General features: G+C 62.1%; 3 protein-coding genes across 3 annotated transcripts; 1 reads left to right on the top strand and 2 right to left on the bottom strand.

Annotated features, from left to right (window-relative positions):
* Positions 1-2,714: 2,714 nt before the first annotated feature.
* Positions 2,715-4,392, bottom strand: LOC128801042 (pulmonary surfactant-associated protein C-like). Its single transcript, XM_053966669.1, has 5 exons — positions 4,327-4,392; positions 3,671-4,060; positions 3,457-3,567; positions 3,274-3,384; positions 2,715-3,155 (listed from the first exon to the last, which is right to left on the bottom strand). Exons 1-5 carry the CDS (start codon positions 4,363-4,365, stop codon positions 3,060-3,062), a joined length of 747 nt encoding a protein of 248 aa, XP_053822644.1. The 5' UTR covers positions 4,366-4,392; the 3' UTR covers positions 2,715-3,059.
* Positions 4,393-5,990: 1,598 nt separating this feature from the next.
* Positions 5,991-7,502, bottom strand: SFTPC (surfactant protein C). Its single transcript, XM_053966670.1, has 5 exons — positions 7,183-7,502; positions 6,945-7,094; positions 6,683-6,823; positions 6,498-6,608; positions 5,991-6,342 (listed from the first exon to the last, which is right to left on the bottom strand). Exons 1-5 carry the CDS (start codon positions 7,225-7,227, stop codon positions 6,241-6,243), a joined length of 549 nt encoding a protein of 182 aa, XP_053822645.1. The 5' UTR covers positions 7,228-7,502; the 3' UTR covers positions 5,991-6,240.
* A 531-nt stretch (positions 7,503-8,033) lies between these two features.
* LGI3 (leucine rich repeat LGI family member 3) lies at positions 8,034-13,616 on the top strand. Its single transcript, XM_053966668.1, has 8 exons — positions 8,034-8,466; positions 10,219-10,290; positions 10,373-10,444; positions 10,534-10,605; positions 10,694-10,765; positions 11,333-11,502; positions 11,590-11,754; positions 12,710-13,616. The coding sequence occupies exons 1-8, from the start codon at positions 8,249-8,251 to the stop codon at positions 13,525-13,527; spliced, it is 1,659 nt and encodes a 552-aa protein (XP_053822643.1). The 5' UTR covers positions 8,034-8,248; the 3' UTR covers positions 13,528-13,616.

The raw sequence follows: 13,616 nt of genomic DNA, 5'->3' as shown, positions 1-13,616 counted from the left end.
GGATGAGCACCTTGGGAATGGTGGGCCAGGAGCCCAGGAGCAGGATGAGCACCCCAGGAGCAGGATGAGCACCCCAGAAGGAGGATGAGCACCCTGGGAATGGTGGGCCAGGAGCCCAGGAGCAGGATGAGCACCCCAGGAGCAGGATGAGCACCCCAGTGAGCACTTGGGGAGCAGGGGGAGCCCCCCAGGATGATCCCAGCCCCCCAGGGTGGCCAAGGCACAGAGACACAAGCCTGTCCCCTTGCAGTGGCCCTGCCTGGGACATTCCAGCCTGGCAGTGCTGCAGTAGGATCTGGCTCATCCCGTGCTGCTCCTACAAACCCATCCCTTATCCTCTCACAGCACTCCCAGACTTGCATTGACTTCCTTTTTTAGGATTTTAAGTGTTTCCTGTGTCTGATGGCCTGCACAGGGACACACTGGGTGACACTGGCATCCAGGATCTGCTCCTTCCCTGACCACCAAGCCCCCAAATCCCCTTTCCCTTCACTTTTGGGGATCCCCTGCATCCAGGCCTGGCTCATTCCCACCGGGAGTGACGGAGTCTCCTTCACCCCCTATCTCTGCTGTCGTTTTCCTCCCCCATCAGGATCATCCCAGGATGTTTTCCTCATTCTCCCTTATTGCAAAACCCACATCCAGCAAAACTTTCCTCCTCAAAGCAGATAAATAAACCCTGGAAAACCGGGCTGACTCCGTGTCCCCTCTCTGCCCCTGGCCCTCACATCACACAGCGCATCCCAGGAATGGGAATTTGGGGAGCAACTGCTGGATTCCACTCCGACCTCAAGCCGGTCTCCCAAGAAAACAAACAAACTTTTGGAATACTTTTTGTTTTCATCCTGTGCTCGGGCTGGGGAGGATGTTTGCGGGCCGAGTCCCTGGATGATGTAAATCCATGATGTCAGGATCCAGCCGTTGCTTTCCACCCTGAGATCGCCCCTTTCTCACGGAGCGCTCCGGGGAGCCGAGCCTCTCCGAGGAGGCTTTTCCCAGCTCGGCTTTCCCACGCCAGGCTCAGCTCCTGGGACCCTGGAGGCCACTGGCCACCAGCATTCCAAGCTGGAGCCCTACCTGGAAGAGGAGCAGAGCATCCTGAGCATCAGGATGGGAATGTCCTCATCCCAGGAGCCCTGGGTGGATGTCACCTGGCACGGGCACACGGATTCCAGCGCTCCTACCTCAGCCTTGCCCGCCCTGCAGGGCTTCCTTGGCATCCTGAAATGTCAAGTGGGCGATGCCAAGGCCTGGCACCGGCACAGCCGTGAGGGTGGGGGACACCGGGAGCTGCCAGGAGCATTCCTGGATCCCATCCTCAGCTCTCCGTGGCTTCCATCCCCAAAACCTCCACAGCAGAGAGCAGCCCGGCGTGTTCCCAGCACCTTTTCCCTCACGGAACCAGGACTGGTGACCCCCTGTGCAGTGAGTGACTGGCACGGGACTGTCCCCTGTAGCCACAGTGACACAACCCAGGGGGGTTGGAGGGTGGTAGCTCCTCTTCCCAGGGATGGGATCCCCCAATCCCAGCACCCGCTGGGGGTTTTTACTCTGATTTCCCCTGCCGGGACTCCCGAGGTCTCCACTGTGCCGCAAACCTCTGGAAATCAGGATACCGGAATTATTGCACAAGGACCCGGTCCTGCCAACTTTCTGTCACCTCCTCCATCTGCTCCAGCCTTGGGGGGGAGGCTGAGGGGGTCTGGGGGTCAGGGAGGGTGTGGGAGGGGACACCCCGGAGCTGCAGGAGGCCCTGGATGGATGCCCCACATCCCGGCCAGCTGCAGCTGCGCCTTCCCGGCAGGAGCAGCTTCCCTGGTGCCAGGAGCGGGAAAGGGGGCTGGAGCCAGGTGTGGGGGCACTGGGGGGCTGGTGCTCCCCGCTTTGGGGTGGGCACAAGGCAGCTGTGGGGCTGGTGGGCTCCCATTCCCGGGGGATTGGATGGGCTGGGCCATGTTCCTCCTCTCAGCACCAGGCCAATGTCCTGGTCCTAATAACTCCTGGTCCTAATAATGCCAGAATCCCATCCTAATAAAGCCTGATCCTAATGAAGTCCTGGTCCTTATAACTCCTGATCCTTATAGAACCAGCATCTCAGTCCTAATAATGACTGATCCAAATAACACCTGATCCCAATAGCACCAATATCCCACTCCTAACAACTCCTGGTCCTAATATCACCAACACCCTGATCCTAATAATTCCTGATCCTAATAGTGCCGGCATTCCTGTCCTAATAACACCTGAGCCTAACAATGCCTGATCCCAACACCAGCTCCCTCAGCCTAAAAATCCCAATAATTCCCAATTCTTATAATGCTGATCCTGATAACTCCTGATCCCGACAGCCTGTCCTAAATCACCCCGGTGCTAATGATCGCTGTCCTCGGGCAGCGTCTGGTGGCGGCGCTGCTTTCGGCACAGGCTGTCTCCAGGAATAGCTCCCAGACCCGATTCCTGCCCTTCTCCTTTATTCCCGCCTGGCAGAGGACAGACCCATTTTTCAGGCCAGCCAGGCTCTGGCAGCAGGATGGGCCAGCTCAGGTCAGGCAGCCACGCTCGGGAGGGGGGCTCTCAGTGAGCCCCCAGGCTGTGGCTGCGGCTGCAATTCCCCCAAAATTCAAGCCCGGAGCCCCTCAAGGCATTTTTTAAGGCAGGGGGAAGGCGGGAGCTGGCGGGAGCGAAGAACTGGAACGGAGAATTGTGTTTTCTTTAAATGTCATGTTTTTTTAAGCTCATTTTTGCACTTGGGTTTGGCGAAGCTGAGAAGACTTAAGTGACAAACCAGCTGTCCCCCGGCACAGCGCAGACACCCCCGCCCCGCCCCCGGCCCCACGCCCGCAGCCCCCCCAGCGCCGACCCCCGACCCCTCCTCACCCCCCGCACCCCAAAATCGGGGTGGGCGGCGCGGGGGCGGCCGCGGAGGAGCCCCCGATGCTCCCAGCGGGGCTGTGCCCGTCGGGGGTGCTGCAAGGCAAAGCTGGCGCTGTGAGGGTGCTGCCGGGGGGGCGGGGGTCCCGCAGCCCCCCCTGCCCACCCTGCGGACTCACCCCGCGGGGCTAAGCCCAGTAAACAGGGAGGAGGCTGCACAGGATGCCCGCCGTGGTGCCCAGGAGGGAGCGGTCAGCCAGGGGCACGGAGATCTTGTCCTCAGCCTGGCCAGGGGGGACAAGGGACATTCTTCATCATCCTCTTCATCATTCCACCCCTCAGGGAGGGGCTGCACAAGGCACTGAGGCCCCCTGGCCCCCCCTGGCCCAGCCAGGTCCTCACCTGCCGGCGCTGGAAGGTCTCGACCACGGTGTCCAGCCCCGGGATGTTGTCCTTGTCCACGCGGGTCACGTAGCAGGCGCGGTGCAGCCGGGCCCTGTAGCTCACCAGCAGCTGTTGGAAGCCAAAACCACGTCAGCTTCATGCCATCTCCCCCTCCCCGTGCCCCCAGAGCCCCCCACTCACATTCTTGTAATCATAGATGACCGTGGCCGCGTTCCCGTCCCCGCTGTCCAGGTAGAAAGTGACCGCGTCCTCTTCCCAGGCCGGTCCAGCCCACAGCTCGCCCCGCAGGACCTGGAGGGGGCCGAGGGGGGATCTCAGAGGCTGCAGCAGCCCCTTCCCCTGGGCATGGGGGGGTCCCTTCTGATGGCATTGGGTGGGGGGGGTGCCCACTCACGGTGTCGGCGTGGCGCCGGTCAACGCTCAGCCACATCAGCAGGGCGCCGGCGATGATGACCGCCAGCAGGACCAGCACGACCACCACGATGAGCAGGCAGCGGAGGCGGCCGCAGCTCAGGAGCTTGCGAGGCAGGTAGCAGAGCAGCCGCGGGACGAAGCACAGGGACTTCTTGAGGCAGCCGGAGCAGCTGCCGCAGCCAGGACACTTGGGGCACGTGGGGCACTTGGGGCACTTGCAGCACTTGGGCAGGCAGCAGCATTTGGCGCAGCACAAGCTGCATCTGGTGCAGCATTTGGCGCAGCACAAGCTGCATCTGGTGCAGCATTTGGCGCAGCACGTGGCGCAGGGCAAGCAGCAGCCTGGGCAGCAGCAGCCGTTCCCCGGGTCCTGAGGGTGCAGGAAAGTGAAGGGAGAAGGGGTCAGGGCGGTGGAGGTGGGAGCTGGGGGGTGCAGGAGGTTGGGGCTGGCATTACAGCTCTTGTCTTGCTGCCCCCCAGCATCCCACTGCCCCTGGGCACTGGGAATGTGGCATCCCACGGTCCAAACCCCCATCCCAGGCACTGGTGCCTTGCTGGGATAAACTGGGCAAAGCCCTGTGCCCAGCTGGCTGCAGGGACACCGCGGTGTGGCAGTGCCACCCTGCAGGGACTCACCTCCTCTTCAAGCACCACCTGCTTCATGCTGCTCTCCATGGCTGCCTCTGCCTCCTCCTCCTCCTCCTCCTCCTCCCATTCCCAGCCCAGTCCAACTGCAGGGACTGGGAACTTTATACTGGGACACTGGGGTGGGGACCCTGTGGAGGGTTTGGTGGCCCCGGGGCGCAGCCAGGCCCTGGCATGTGACCCTCTCCACTGGTGTTTGCTGAGCGCCCACTCCCAGCTGGATCCCCCCGGGAACCGGCTGCTCAAGAGGCTCCGAGGGCACTGGGTCAAGGACCCTTGTCCCCAGGCACGGGGACTTCTCTGCTGCCCAGGAGCGAGGTGGCAGGGCCAAAGCAAACCCTCCAGGGTGGAGCATCCGGCTGTAGGCGAGATCTGGCCCGTGTCCCTTGGCCAGCTCGGGCACCTGGAGCTGCTTGATGTGGCAAGGAACAAAGAGGACATTAAAGAGTTCCTGTAATCCCGCAGGGATGGGGTGGGAACGGGGTCACCATGGCGTGGGGAGTGTCCCTGACCCTCATTCCTGCTCCTGAGGCTGCCTGGACATCACTGCTGGTGGCTTTTGGGGCCAGCACAGGTGCCCACAATGTGGATTTGTTTGGGGTGAGGGGGTCCCAGCTCTGGCATGTCCCCCTCAGGTGGGAGGAGGACACTGCTGGGCCTTGGTTTTGCCCATCCATGAGCCCCTCCTGTACCTGGGACCCCTCCAGCCACCCCTGAGACCCCCAACACCCACAATACCGATTGGGGGGGGTGAATGCTGCCTCTTTTCCCAGGGTGTCAAGGGCCACGAGAGTCCCTTGAGTGGCTCCTGGCTGTTTGTTCTGTCACCGTGGTAGCCCTTATCACCTTTCCTGGCCCATGGCACCCTCTTGACCCAGCTCCTTATCACGGTCAGGGTTTTTTGGGAAGCAGAGCTGCTGGCTCTGAGCAACACGTGGAAATGTGCAATGTCCCTTCTGTTCCCAGCAAAGTGTCACCCCCCAGAGCTATGACCCTGCTCTCTGCCCGTGGCAGTGATTTTGGGGACAGCACTGAGTTTGCAGCTCTGGAAAGATCAATTCAATTTCCAGGGGCCTCTTTTTCCCCTCCCAGCCACGTTGCTCCTCTGTTTTTCAGGGCAGCACTTGGAAGTGGCCCCAGAGGTTGCTCCCAGCTGATGAAGGGGCAAGAAGGGCTGGAATGGATGGGAAAGGGGAGAGGATGGGGATGGGAATGTGGGGGAGCTGGAGCTGGAGCAAGTGGATCATGGTGTCTGTGGTCCCACTGGGGACGTGGCACAGTCCCTCTGTCCCCGTCTGCTCGAGGAGGGGACAGGGTTGGGAGCTTTTCCTGAAAGTCTGGAAGTGCAGAGGTTACTCCTTCCTCCTCACCCTCCATCCTCCAAAGTGGGGGGCACAGGTGGGGACACTGGGGGGACAGAGATGGGGACAATGGGAGGTCACAGGTGGGGACACTGAGGGGACACAATTGGGGACAATGGGAGGGCACGGATGGGGACAATGGGAGCATCGTGTGAAGTTCTGCTGCTGGCCCCCCGTGTTTGATCCCTCCCAACATGAGGGATTCCCCTCCCCACCCTGCACCCCACAAGGGGACACCCCTGGGACACGGTGTCCCTGTCCCCAACACCCAGGAAGGGCAAGAGCACACTTGGAGGCGGGGGCACAGGCTTTACTTTGTAGACAGAAGCAAATCCCGAAGCAAATCCCACTTTTTTTTAGGGCGAGAGCAGTGGGAAAGCCGCGGTGCCAAGCGACAGTGGATGGAGCGCCCCCGTGGCAGGGTGGCTGTCCCCGGGGTGGGGACGAGGAGGAGGAGGAGACATTCCCGGCTATCCCTTCTGGAAAGCAACGTGGGGGACAGTGACATCCCCATGTCGCTGTCCCATCCCGCTGGGAGCTGCTCCTACGCCCAGAACACGGGGACGGTGCTGCAGAGGATGTTGATGGTGGTGCCCAGGATGGAGCGGTCAGCCAGGGGCACGGCCTTGTCCCCAGCGTCCTCATCCTGCAGGACAGAGAACGGAGCAGAGCTGCCACCCTCGGCAGCCACACTGTCCCCTCCAGAGGGGACAAGCCCCCAGCCCCACATTTCCCAGGGGCTGGGCTGTGCTGAGCCCAGTGCGGCTCCACCCCCATGGCAGCGGGGTGGTCACCACTCACCTGCCGGCGCTGGAAGGTCTCGGTGACAGCGTCCAGCCCCGGGAAGTTGTCCTTGTCCACGCGGGTGATGTAGCAGGCGCGCTGACGCCAGGACCTGTAGCCGACCAGCAGCTGTTCGCAGACAGAGCCGGCTCAGCTCGGCACGGCCCTGTCGCCGTCGCGCCGCTCCCGCGGTCCCCACGCACCTTGCTGTAGTCGTACACCACCGTGGCCGAGGCGTTGAGCCCGTCCCGCACCGCGAACGTCCCGCTCCGCTCCTTCTTGCTCATGGCGAGCTTCTGGGGGGTCCCGTCGCCATCCAGCCCGTGGATGGTCATTCGCAACACCTGCCAGGGGCAGAGGGCTCAGGGAGCTCCGCGGGGACTGAACCCCATCCCTACAAAGCCGCGGGGCCATCCCAGCCCCGCTCCCGGAGCCGGTGGCACCGCGCTCCCTTCCTGCCCTCACCGTCTCGGCGTGTGACTCGCTGAGGTGCAGCCCCAGCAGGAGGAAGGTGACGTTGACCACCACGAGGGCCACCAGCACGAGGGCCACCATCAGCAAGAGGGTCTTGAGCTCGTGGGGGATGCAGGGCAGGCGCGGGGACTCCGTGTACCTCTGTTGGGGACACGGGGGAGCAGCCGGCTGAGCCGCCATCGCCGGGGGTGGCAGCGGGGGCTCAGGGTGGTTGGTGGGTGCTCCTTACCGGAGGTGCCTCCTCCATCAGCGCCTCTTTGGAGCTGTCGTCCATCTCTCCGTGTGCTCCTGTCCCTTTGCCAGCCCGAGCCCGGGGGCATTTATAGGATCCCGGGTGGCCGGGGAAGGCTGGGGCCACTCCAGCTGCCGAGTGCCACTTGTGCTGTTTGCTGAGCCCGCAGAAGAGCCAGGGAGGGGACACAAAACCTCCGAGGGCCTTTCCATGGCATTTGTCCGGCAGCGGTGGGTGTGCCAAGGCAAACAGTGGCCACTGCCCGCCCTCCACACCCAGCCCGGGGCTGCGGCAGGAGGGGCCCCAGCACCCCTAGCACGTTCCCGGGGTGGGGGGGGGCTGCACCCCTGGTTCTGCACGGGCAGCTGTGTGAGCCCCCCCTCCCCGGGGCGGGGAAGGAGCTGGCTGGACTCATTGTTCCCGCGGGCTCCGTGCCAGGGACGGCGCAGATGGACGCCTGGCATGGGAGAGATGGGTGCCTGGGACGGCCGGGTGCCCGGGGCGGCGTGGATGGGTGCCCAGGGTGGCGTGGATGGGTGCCCAGTGTGCTGCGGCCACAGCGGGCAGGGGAAGGAGCTGGCGCGGGCAGCGCTGCAGCGCCGAGCTGGGGGAGCCGCTGCGGGGTGGGTGGGGGGGGGGGGTGGGGGGGGGGGGGCGTCACCCCTGTCGTGTCCCCCAGTTCTGCGCACCCCAAGAGCAGCCGGTGGCCGCCCCGCCCGGCGTGGAACCCCGAGTTTGGTCGCTGCCGGGGACACGCGCGCACGGACACGCGTGCACGGGGATGCTGGCGCTGCCACTCAGCCGCATCCCTCCCTCCCTCCTTCCCTCCCTCCCTCTCTCCCTCCCTCCCTCCCTCCCTCCCTCCCTCCCGCAGCACCGGGCATGGTGTGCTGCAGAGCCGCGGGTCAGGCGCCCGCAGCCTCCGCCGCTTCTCCTCCACCCTGAGGTCCGCGGGGGAATAAAAAAGAGAGGGGAAAAAGGTTTTTTTTGTTTTCCGCAGCTCCCGGGCACGGCGGCGTTGGGAGCAGCTCCCGGGACCGAGCAGGGATCAGGCCAGGGCGTGATGGAGCTGCGGCGCGGCAGGAGGATGCCGAGGGACCAGCTCCCTGCTCGCCTCCTCCTCCTCCTCCTCGCCGTGGCCTGGCTCTGGCAGCCGGCGGAGGGGCGGCGGCCCCCCCGGCCTCCCCCTTGCCCCCCGAGCTGCTCCTGCACCCGGGACACGGCTTTTTGCGTGGACTCCAAGGCCGTGCCCAAAAACCTGCCCCCCGAGATCATCTCGCTGTGAGTAGCCGGGGTGGGGACAGCGATGGGGACAGCGTCACATGCCAGCAGCGCAGGGCTGGCAGGGGCTGCTGGCTGTCCTGGAGGGGCAGGGACGCCCCCGCTGTGCTGCATGGGGTGGGGGGGACGCGCGGCAGGGCGGGGTACGGTCAGTGTGGGGGGCTCCGGGGGAAGGAGGAGGCTGGGGACAGCCGGGGACAGCCGGGGACATGTCCCTGTGTCCTGCGGTGCTGGCACACGCAGCCAGCCAGCAGTGCCAAACGGAGCGGGGCTGCAGCCCGTCCCCGCCGCGACCTTGGGCAGCAGAAGGCCGAGGGGACACGGCTGTGACCTTGGCCACCGGAGCCCCGAGGGGACACGGCTGTCACCTTGGCCACCGGAGCCCCGAGGGGACACGGCTGTCACCTTGGCCACCGGAGCCCCGAGGGGACACGCCTGGGGGGGGGGGTCAGATGGAGGATCCCTGGGGACAGGGCTGTTCCCCGGAGCCTGGCACGGGGACGTGTGGCAGATGTGGGTGTTTACACTGTGTGCGTGTGCTTACACACCTGTTTGTGTGTGTTACACATGTGTGTGTGTGTGCTTACACACCTGTTTGTGTGTGTTACACTGCGTGTGTGTGCTTGCACACCCGTTTGTGTGTGTTACACCTGTGTGCACGTACTCACACACCCATTCACGTGTGCTCACACACGTGTGTGTTTGCTTACACACCCGTTTGTGTGTGTTACACTGTGTGTGTGTGCTTACACACCCGTTTGTGTTTGTTACACATGTGTGTACTTGCACACCCCTTTGTGTGTGTTACACTGTGTGTGTGTGCTTGCACACCCGTTTCTGTGTGTTACACCTGTGTGCATGTACTCACACACCCATTCATGTGCGTTCACACACATGTGTGTGTGCTTACACACCCGTTTGTGTTTGTTACACATGTGTGTACTTGCACACCCCTTTGTGTGTGTTACACTGTGTGTGTGTGCTTGCACACCCGTTTCTGTGTGTTACACCTGTGTGCATGTACTCACACACCCATTCATGTGCGTTCACACACATGTGTGTGTGCTTACACACCCGTTTGTGTTTGTTACACATGTGTGTACTTGCACACCCGTTTGTGTGTGTTACACTGTGTGTGTGCTTGCACACCCGTTTCTGTGTGTTACACCTGTGTGCACGTACTCACACACCCATTCATGTGCGTTCACACACGTGTGTGTGTGCTTACACACCCCTTTGTGTGTGTTACACTGTGTGTGTCTGCTTACACACCCGTTTCTGTGTGTTACACCTGTGTGCATGTACTCACACACCCATTCACGTGTGCTCACACACGTGTGTGTTTGCTTACACACCCGTTTGTGTTTGTTACACGTGTGTGCTTGCACACCCCTTTGTGTTTGTTACACCTGTCTGTGTGTGCTTGCACACCCGTTTCTGTGTGTTACACCTGTGTGCACGTACTCACACACCCATTCACGTGCGTTCACACACGTGTGTGCACACGGCCCCGGCCCAGGGGCTGCCGCAGGGCGTGGGCAGCCTGGCGTGGGTGCCAGCCCCCTGCCCCTCGTGCCCTCTGTGTCCCCACGCCGGGCACGGTGGCTGCTGGGGTCCCTCTGCCAATGCCGGCACCCCTCACGGGCTGCACCGGCGGGCAGCAGGTGACACAGAGCCCGTGCTGGTGGCACGGGGGGGTGGCAGTGCCACGCTGCTGCCGTCCCCTCTCCTGCAGCTCCGTCTCTCCCGCAGGACCATGGTGAACGCGGCCTTCACGGAGATCCGCGAGGCGGCTTTCGCCCACATCCCCTCCCTGCAGTTCCTGTAGGTCTCCCGTGCCCCCGCTGCTCCCCTCGGTGCCCACCCTGCCCAGCCCACCGCTGACCCATCCCCCTTGTCTTTGCAGCCTCCTCAACTCCAACAAGTTCACGCTGATCGGGGACAACGCCTTCGCCGGGCTCTCGCACCTGCAGTACCTGTGTGTGACACGGGGACGGGGACACGGGCACAGGGAGGGCACACGGGGGACCCTCGGGGTGGCTCCGTCACTGTCTGCTCCCGTTCCAGGTTCATTGAGAACAACGACATCCAGGCCCTTTCAAAGGCCACGTTCCGCGGGCTCAAGTCCCTGACGCACCTGTGAGCACCTGGGGGACACTGTGGGGGTGGCCCTGTCCCTTCATCACTGTCAGGGACGTGTCACCTCCACAACGCTTCTTGTCCCCAGGTCCTTGGCCAACAACAACCTGCAGACGCTGCCACGGGACCTCTTCAAGCCTCTGGACATCCTGAGTGACCTGTGAGGCCGCCACAGCACTGGGGACACGGGGCTGGGGAGAGGGTGACATCCCAGGGGCTGGCACTCGGGCAGGGCGCGGTGTCCTGGGTGTGACTCGGTGCCATCTCTGGCAGGGACCCTGGGACACTGAGCTGGGGAGGGGGTGACACACCAGTGGGTGCTGGGGGTGACTCGGTGCCATCCTTGGCAGGGACCCTGGGACATTGAGCTGGGGAGGGGGTGACATCGCAGCGGGTGCTGCGGGTGACTTGGTGCCATCCTTGGCAGGGACTCCAGGACATTGAGCTGGGGAAAGGGTGACATCGTGGTGGGTGCTGGGGGTGACTCGGTGCCATCCCTGGCAGGGACCCTGGAACATTGAGCTGGGGAGGGGGTGACACACCAGTGGGTGCTGGGGGTGACTCACTGGCAGGGACCCCCAGGACATTGAGCTGGGGAAAGGGTGACATCGTGGTGGGTGCTGGGGGTGACTCGGTGCCACCCGTGGCAGGGACCCTGGGACATTGAGCTGGGGAGGGGGTGACACACCAGTGGGTGCTGGGGGTGACTCGGTGCCACCCCTGGCAGGGACCTCCGTGGCAACACGCTGGCCTGTGACTGCAAGATCAAGTGGCTGGTGGAGTGGCTGGAGAGCACCAACACCACGGTCCCCGCCGTGTTCTGCAGCAGCCCCGGGCAGTTCGAGGGACAGCGGATCCGGGACCTGGCGCTCGGTGACTTCCAGTGCATCACCACGGGTAAGGCACCACCGTCCCCTGCCACCTGTCACACGTCACCTCGCTCCTGGGTGTCCGGACCTTCACTGCCACCTCTCCCTGCTCCAGATTTCGTGATGCACCAGGTCCTGCCCTTCCAGGCGGTGTCGGCCGAGCCCTTCACCTACGCCAGCGACCTGTACGTGGCCCTGGCACAGCCGAGCGCCAGCAGCTGCTCCATCCTCAAGTGGGACTACGTGGAGCGCAAACTGCGCGACTTCGACCGCATCCCCGGTGAGGAATCGGGCTGGGGGTGCCCTCCTGGGCTGGGGGTGCCCTCCTGGGCTGGGGGTGGCCTCCTGGGACCCTGTTTGGGGTTCTGCCGGATCGGGCCGTGTCTCACAAACGGGACGGACCCTGACTGGCTGCAGACTTAGGATTTATTATCTGTCTGTACCATACGAGCAAAAAGCAAGAGACAGAGGAAAATAACAACAGCCACGCAAACACAGATCAGAGACAGCATGGCAGCCCATGCAAAGCCTTTTTCTACATATTCTTTGAACCATTAGCATAAAAGAAAAGGTGTAAAGCCATTATACTCTCACCAATTAGAAAAGGACCCACGTGGGTTTAACATTAACAAAAGGACTTCTGTGAACCTCAAACAAGACACAATAATTCATTATTGAAGATGGAAACTTTTTCTATCTTTGCAAAGCATATATCTAGGACTTTTCACATCTTGAGCTATCAATAAGTTCTGGTTCTTTCTTGTTCCTTATGGTAAATATCAATGTATTCACTTGGTTCTTAACTTCCTAGCTTCCCATGAGAAGGTTTAGAAATTTCCCAGCCTTTCTCAGCTTTAAAAAGTGTCTTTTACCTTTTCATATCCCTACAATTCCCTCTCTCTTTTTCAACCCTAAATAAACTATCTTTGGCTTGTCACTTACTTACTACTTTGCGTTACATTGCTTCTCTACTGTTTATATTTCTTACCTTAGGAAAAAATGTTCTAAACTTTCTACATAAAGGCACTTTTTTTTTTGTTTACTTTAAGCCCTATCACTTTAGGTTAAAGCATTATCAGTGCTGTGTAAAACCAGGTTTAGTATCTGCATCAGGCTTTGACAAATCTCGACCTTTCTAAGGTCGAGGTCTAAAGGCTAAATTTGGGAGTGACTCTAATTGAGCTGCCTCTGTGAGGTTTTGTGAACTCCTTTTGTGACGTGGTTTTTGTTGCCAGCTCACTCGGCGGTGCACTGCAAGCCCATCGTGGCGCAGGAGCAGCTCTACGTGGTGGTGGCGCAGCTCTTTGGTGGCTCCTACATCTACCGCTGGGACACGGCTGTGGACAAGTTCATCAAGATCCAGGACATCGACAGCCAGAAGATCCGCAAGCCCAACGACATCGAGGCCTTCCAGATCGAGGGCGACTGGTACTTCGTCATCGCCGACAGCTCCAAGGCGGGCTCCACCAGCCTCTACCGCCTCAACCAGAACGGGTTTTACTCCCACCAAGCCCTCCACGCCTGGCACCGCGACACCGACGTGGAATACGTGGAGAACGACGGCAAACCGCGGCTGATCATCTCCAGCAGCTCCCAGGCCCCCGTCATCTACCAGTGGAGCCGGGCGCAGAAGCAATTCGTGCCGCAGGGCGAGGTGGGCGAGATGCTGGACGTGCAGATGGTCAAGCACTTCAGGGCCAAGCGGGACCAGTTCCTCTGCCTCAGCCGCTACATCGGCGACTCCAAGGTGGTGCGGTGGGAAGGGCAGCGCTTCGTGGAGGTGCAGACGCTGCCGTCGCGCGGCTCCATGGTGATGCAGCCCTTCGCCGTGGGGCAGCGGCAGTACCTGGCGCTGGGCAGCGACTTCTCCTTCACCCACGTGTACCTGTGGGAAGAGGAGAAGCAGAAGTTCGCCAAGTTCCAGGAGCTGTCGGTGCAGGCGCCGCGGGCGTTCCGGGCGGTGCCGGCGGCCGACGTGCAGCTGCTGCTGGCGCCCAGCTTCAAGGCCAACACGCTGGTGTACCGGCACGTGGTGGTGGACCTCAGCCTGTAGCTGGCACCCGGAGAGCCACCGGGCATGCATGTGCCCACCACCCCTCGCCCCACCCCTTGTCCCAGCCCTCCACCTTCACCCAGCCCCGC

Source organism: Vidua chalybeata, chromosome 28 (genome assembly GCF_026979565.1).
Source record: "Vidua chalybeata isolate OUT-0048 chromosome 28, bVidCha1 merged haplotype, whole genome shotgun sequence".
NCBI lineage: Eukaryota > Metazoa > Chordata > Aves > Passeriformes > Viduidae > Vidua > Vidua chalybeata.
The sequence above is the reverse complement of the archived record's forward strand: the minus strand, read 5'-3'. Positions and strand labels throughout refer to the sequence as shown.

Excerpts from the sequence above, each read along its gene's own strand:
- LOC128801042 (XM_053966669.1), bottom strand. The coding sequence starts at position 4,365 with ATGGAGAGCAGCATGAAGCAGGTGGTGCTTGAAGAGGAG. Across the intron at positions 4,061-4,326 it reads AGGTGGTGCTTGAAGAGGAG|GACCCGGGGAACGGCTGCTG; the intron begins GTGAGTCCCTGC and ends CTGCACCCTCAG. Across the intron at positions 3,568-3,670 it reads ACCGGCGCCACGCCGACACC|GTCCTGCGGGGCGAGCTGTG; the intron begins GTGAGTGGGCAC and ends GGCCCCCTCCAG.
- SFTPC (XM_053966670.1), bottom strand. The coding sequence starts at position 7,227 with ATGGACGACAGCTCCAAAGAGGCGCTGATGGAGGAGGCACCTCCG. Across the intron at positions 6,609-6,682 it reads TGGTGTACGACTACAGCAAG|CTGCTGGTCGGCTACAGGTC; the intron begins GTGCGTGGGGAC and ends GTCTGCGAACAG. Across the intron at positions 6,343-6,497 it reads AGACCTTCCAGCGCCGGCAG|GATGAGGACGCTGGGGACAA; the intron begins GTGAGTGGTGAC and ends TCTGTCCTGCAG.
- LGI3 (XM_053966668.1), top strand. The coding sequence starts at position 8,249 with ATGGAGCTGCGGCGCGGCAGGAGGATGCCGAGGGACCAGCTCCCTGCT. Across the intron at positions 11,503-11,589 it reads CTTCCAGTGCATCACCACGG|ATTTCGTGATGCACCAGGTC; the intron begins GTAAGGCACCAC and ends TCCCTGCTCCAG. Across the intron at positions 11,755-12,709 it reads CGACTTCGACCGCATCCCCG|CTCACTCGGCGGTGCACTGC; the intron begins GTGAGGAATCGG and ends TTTTGTTGCCAG.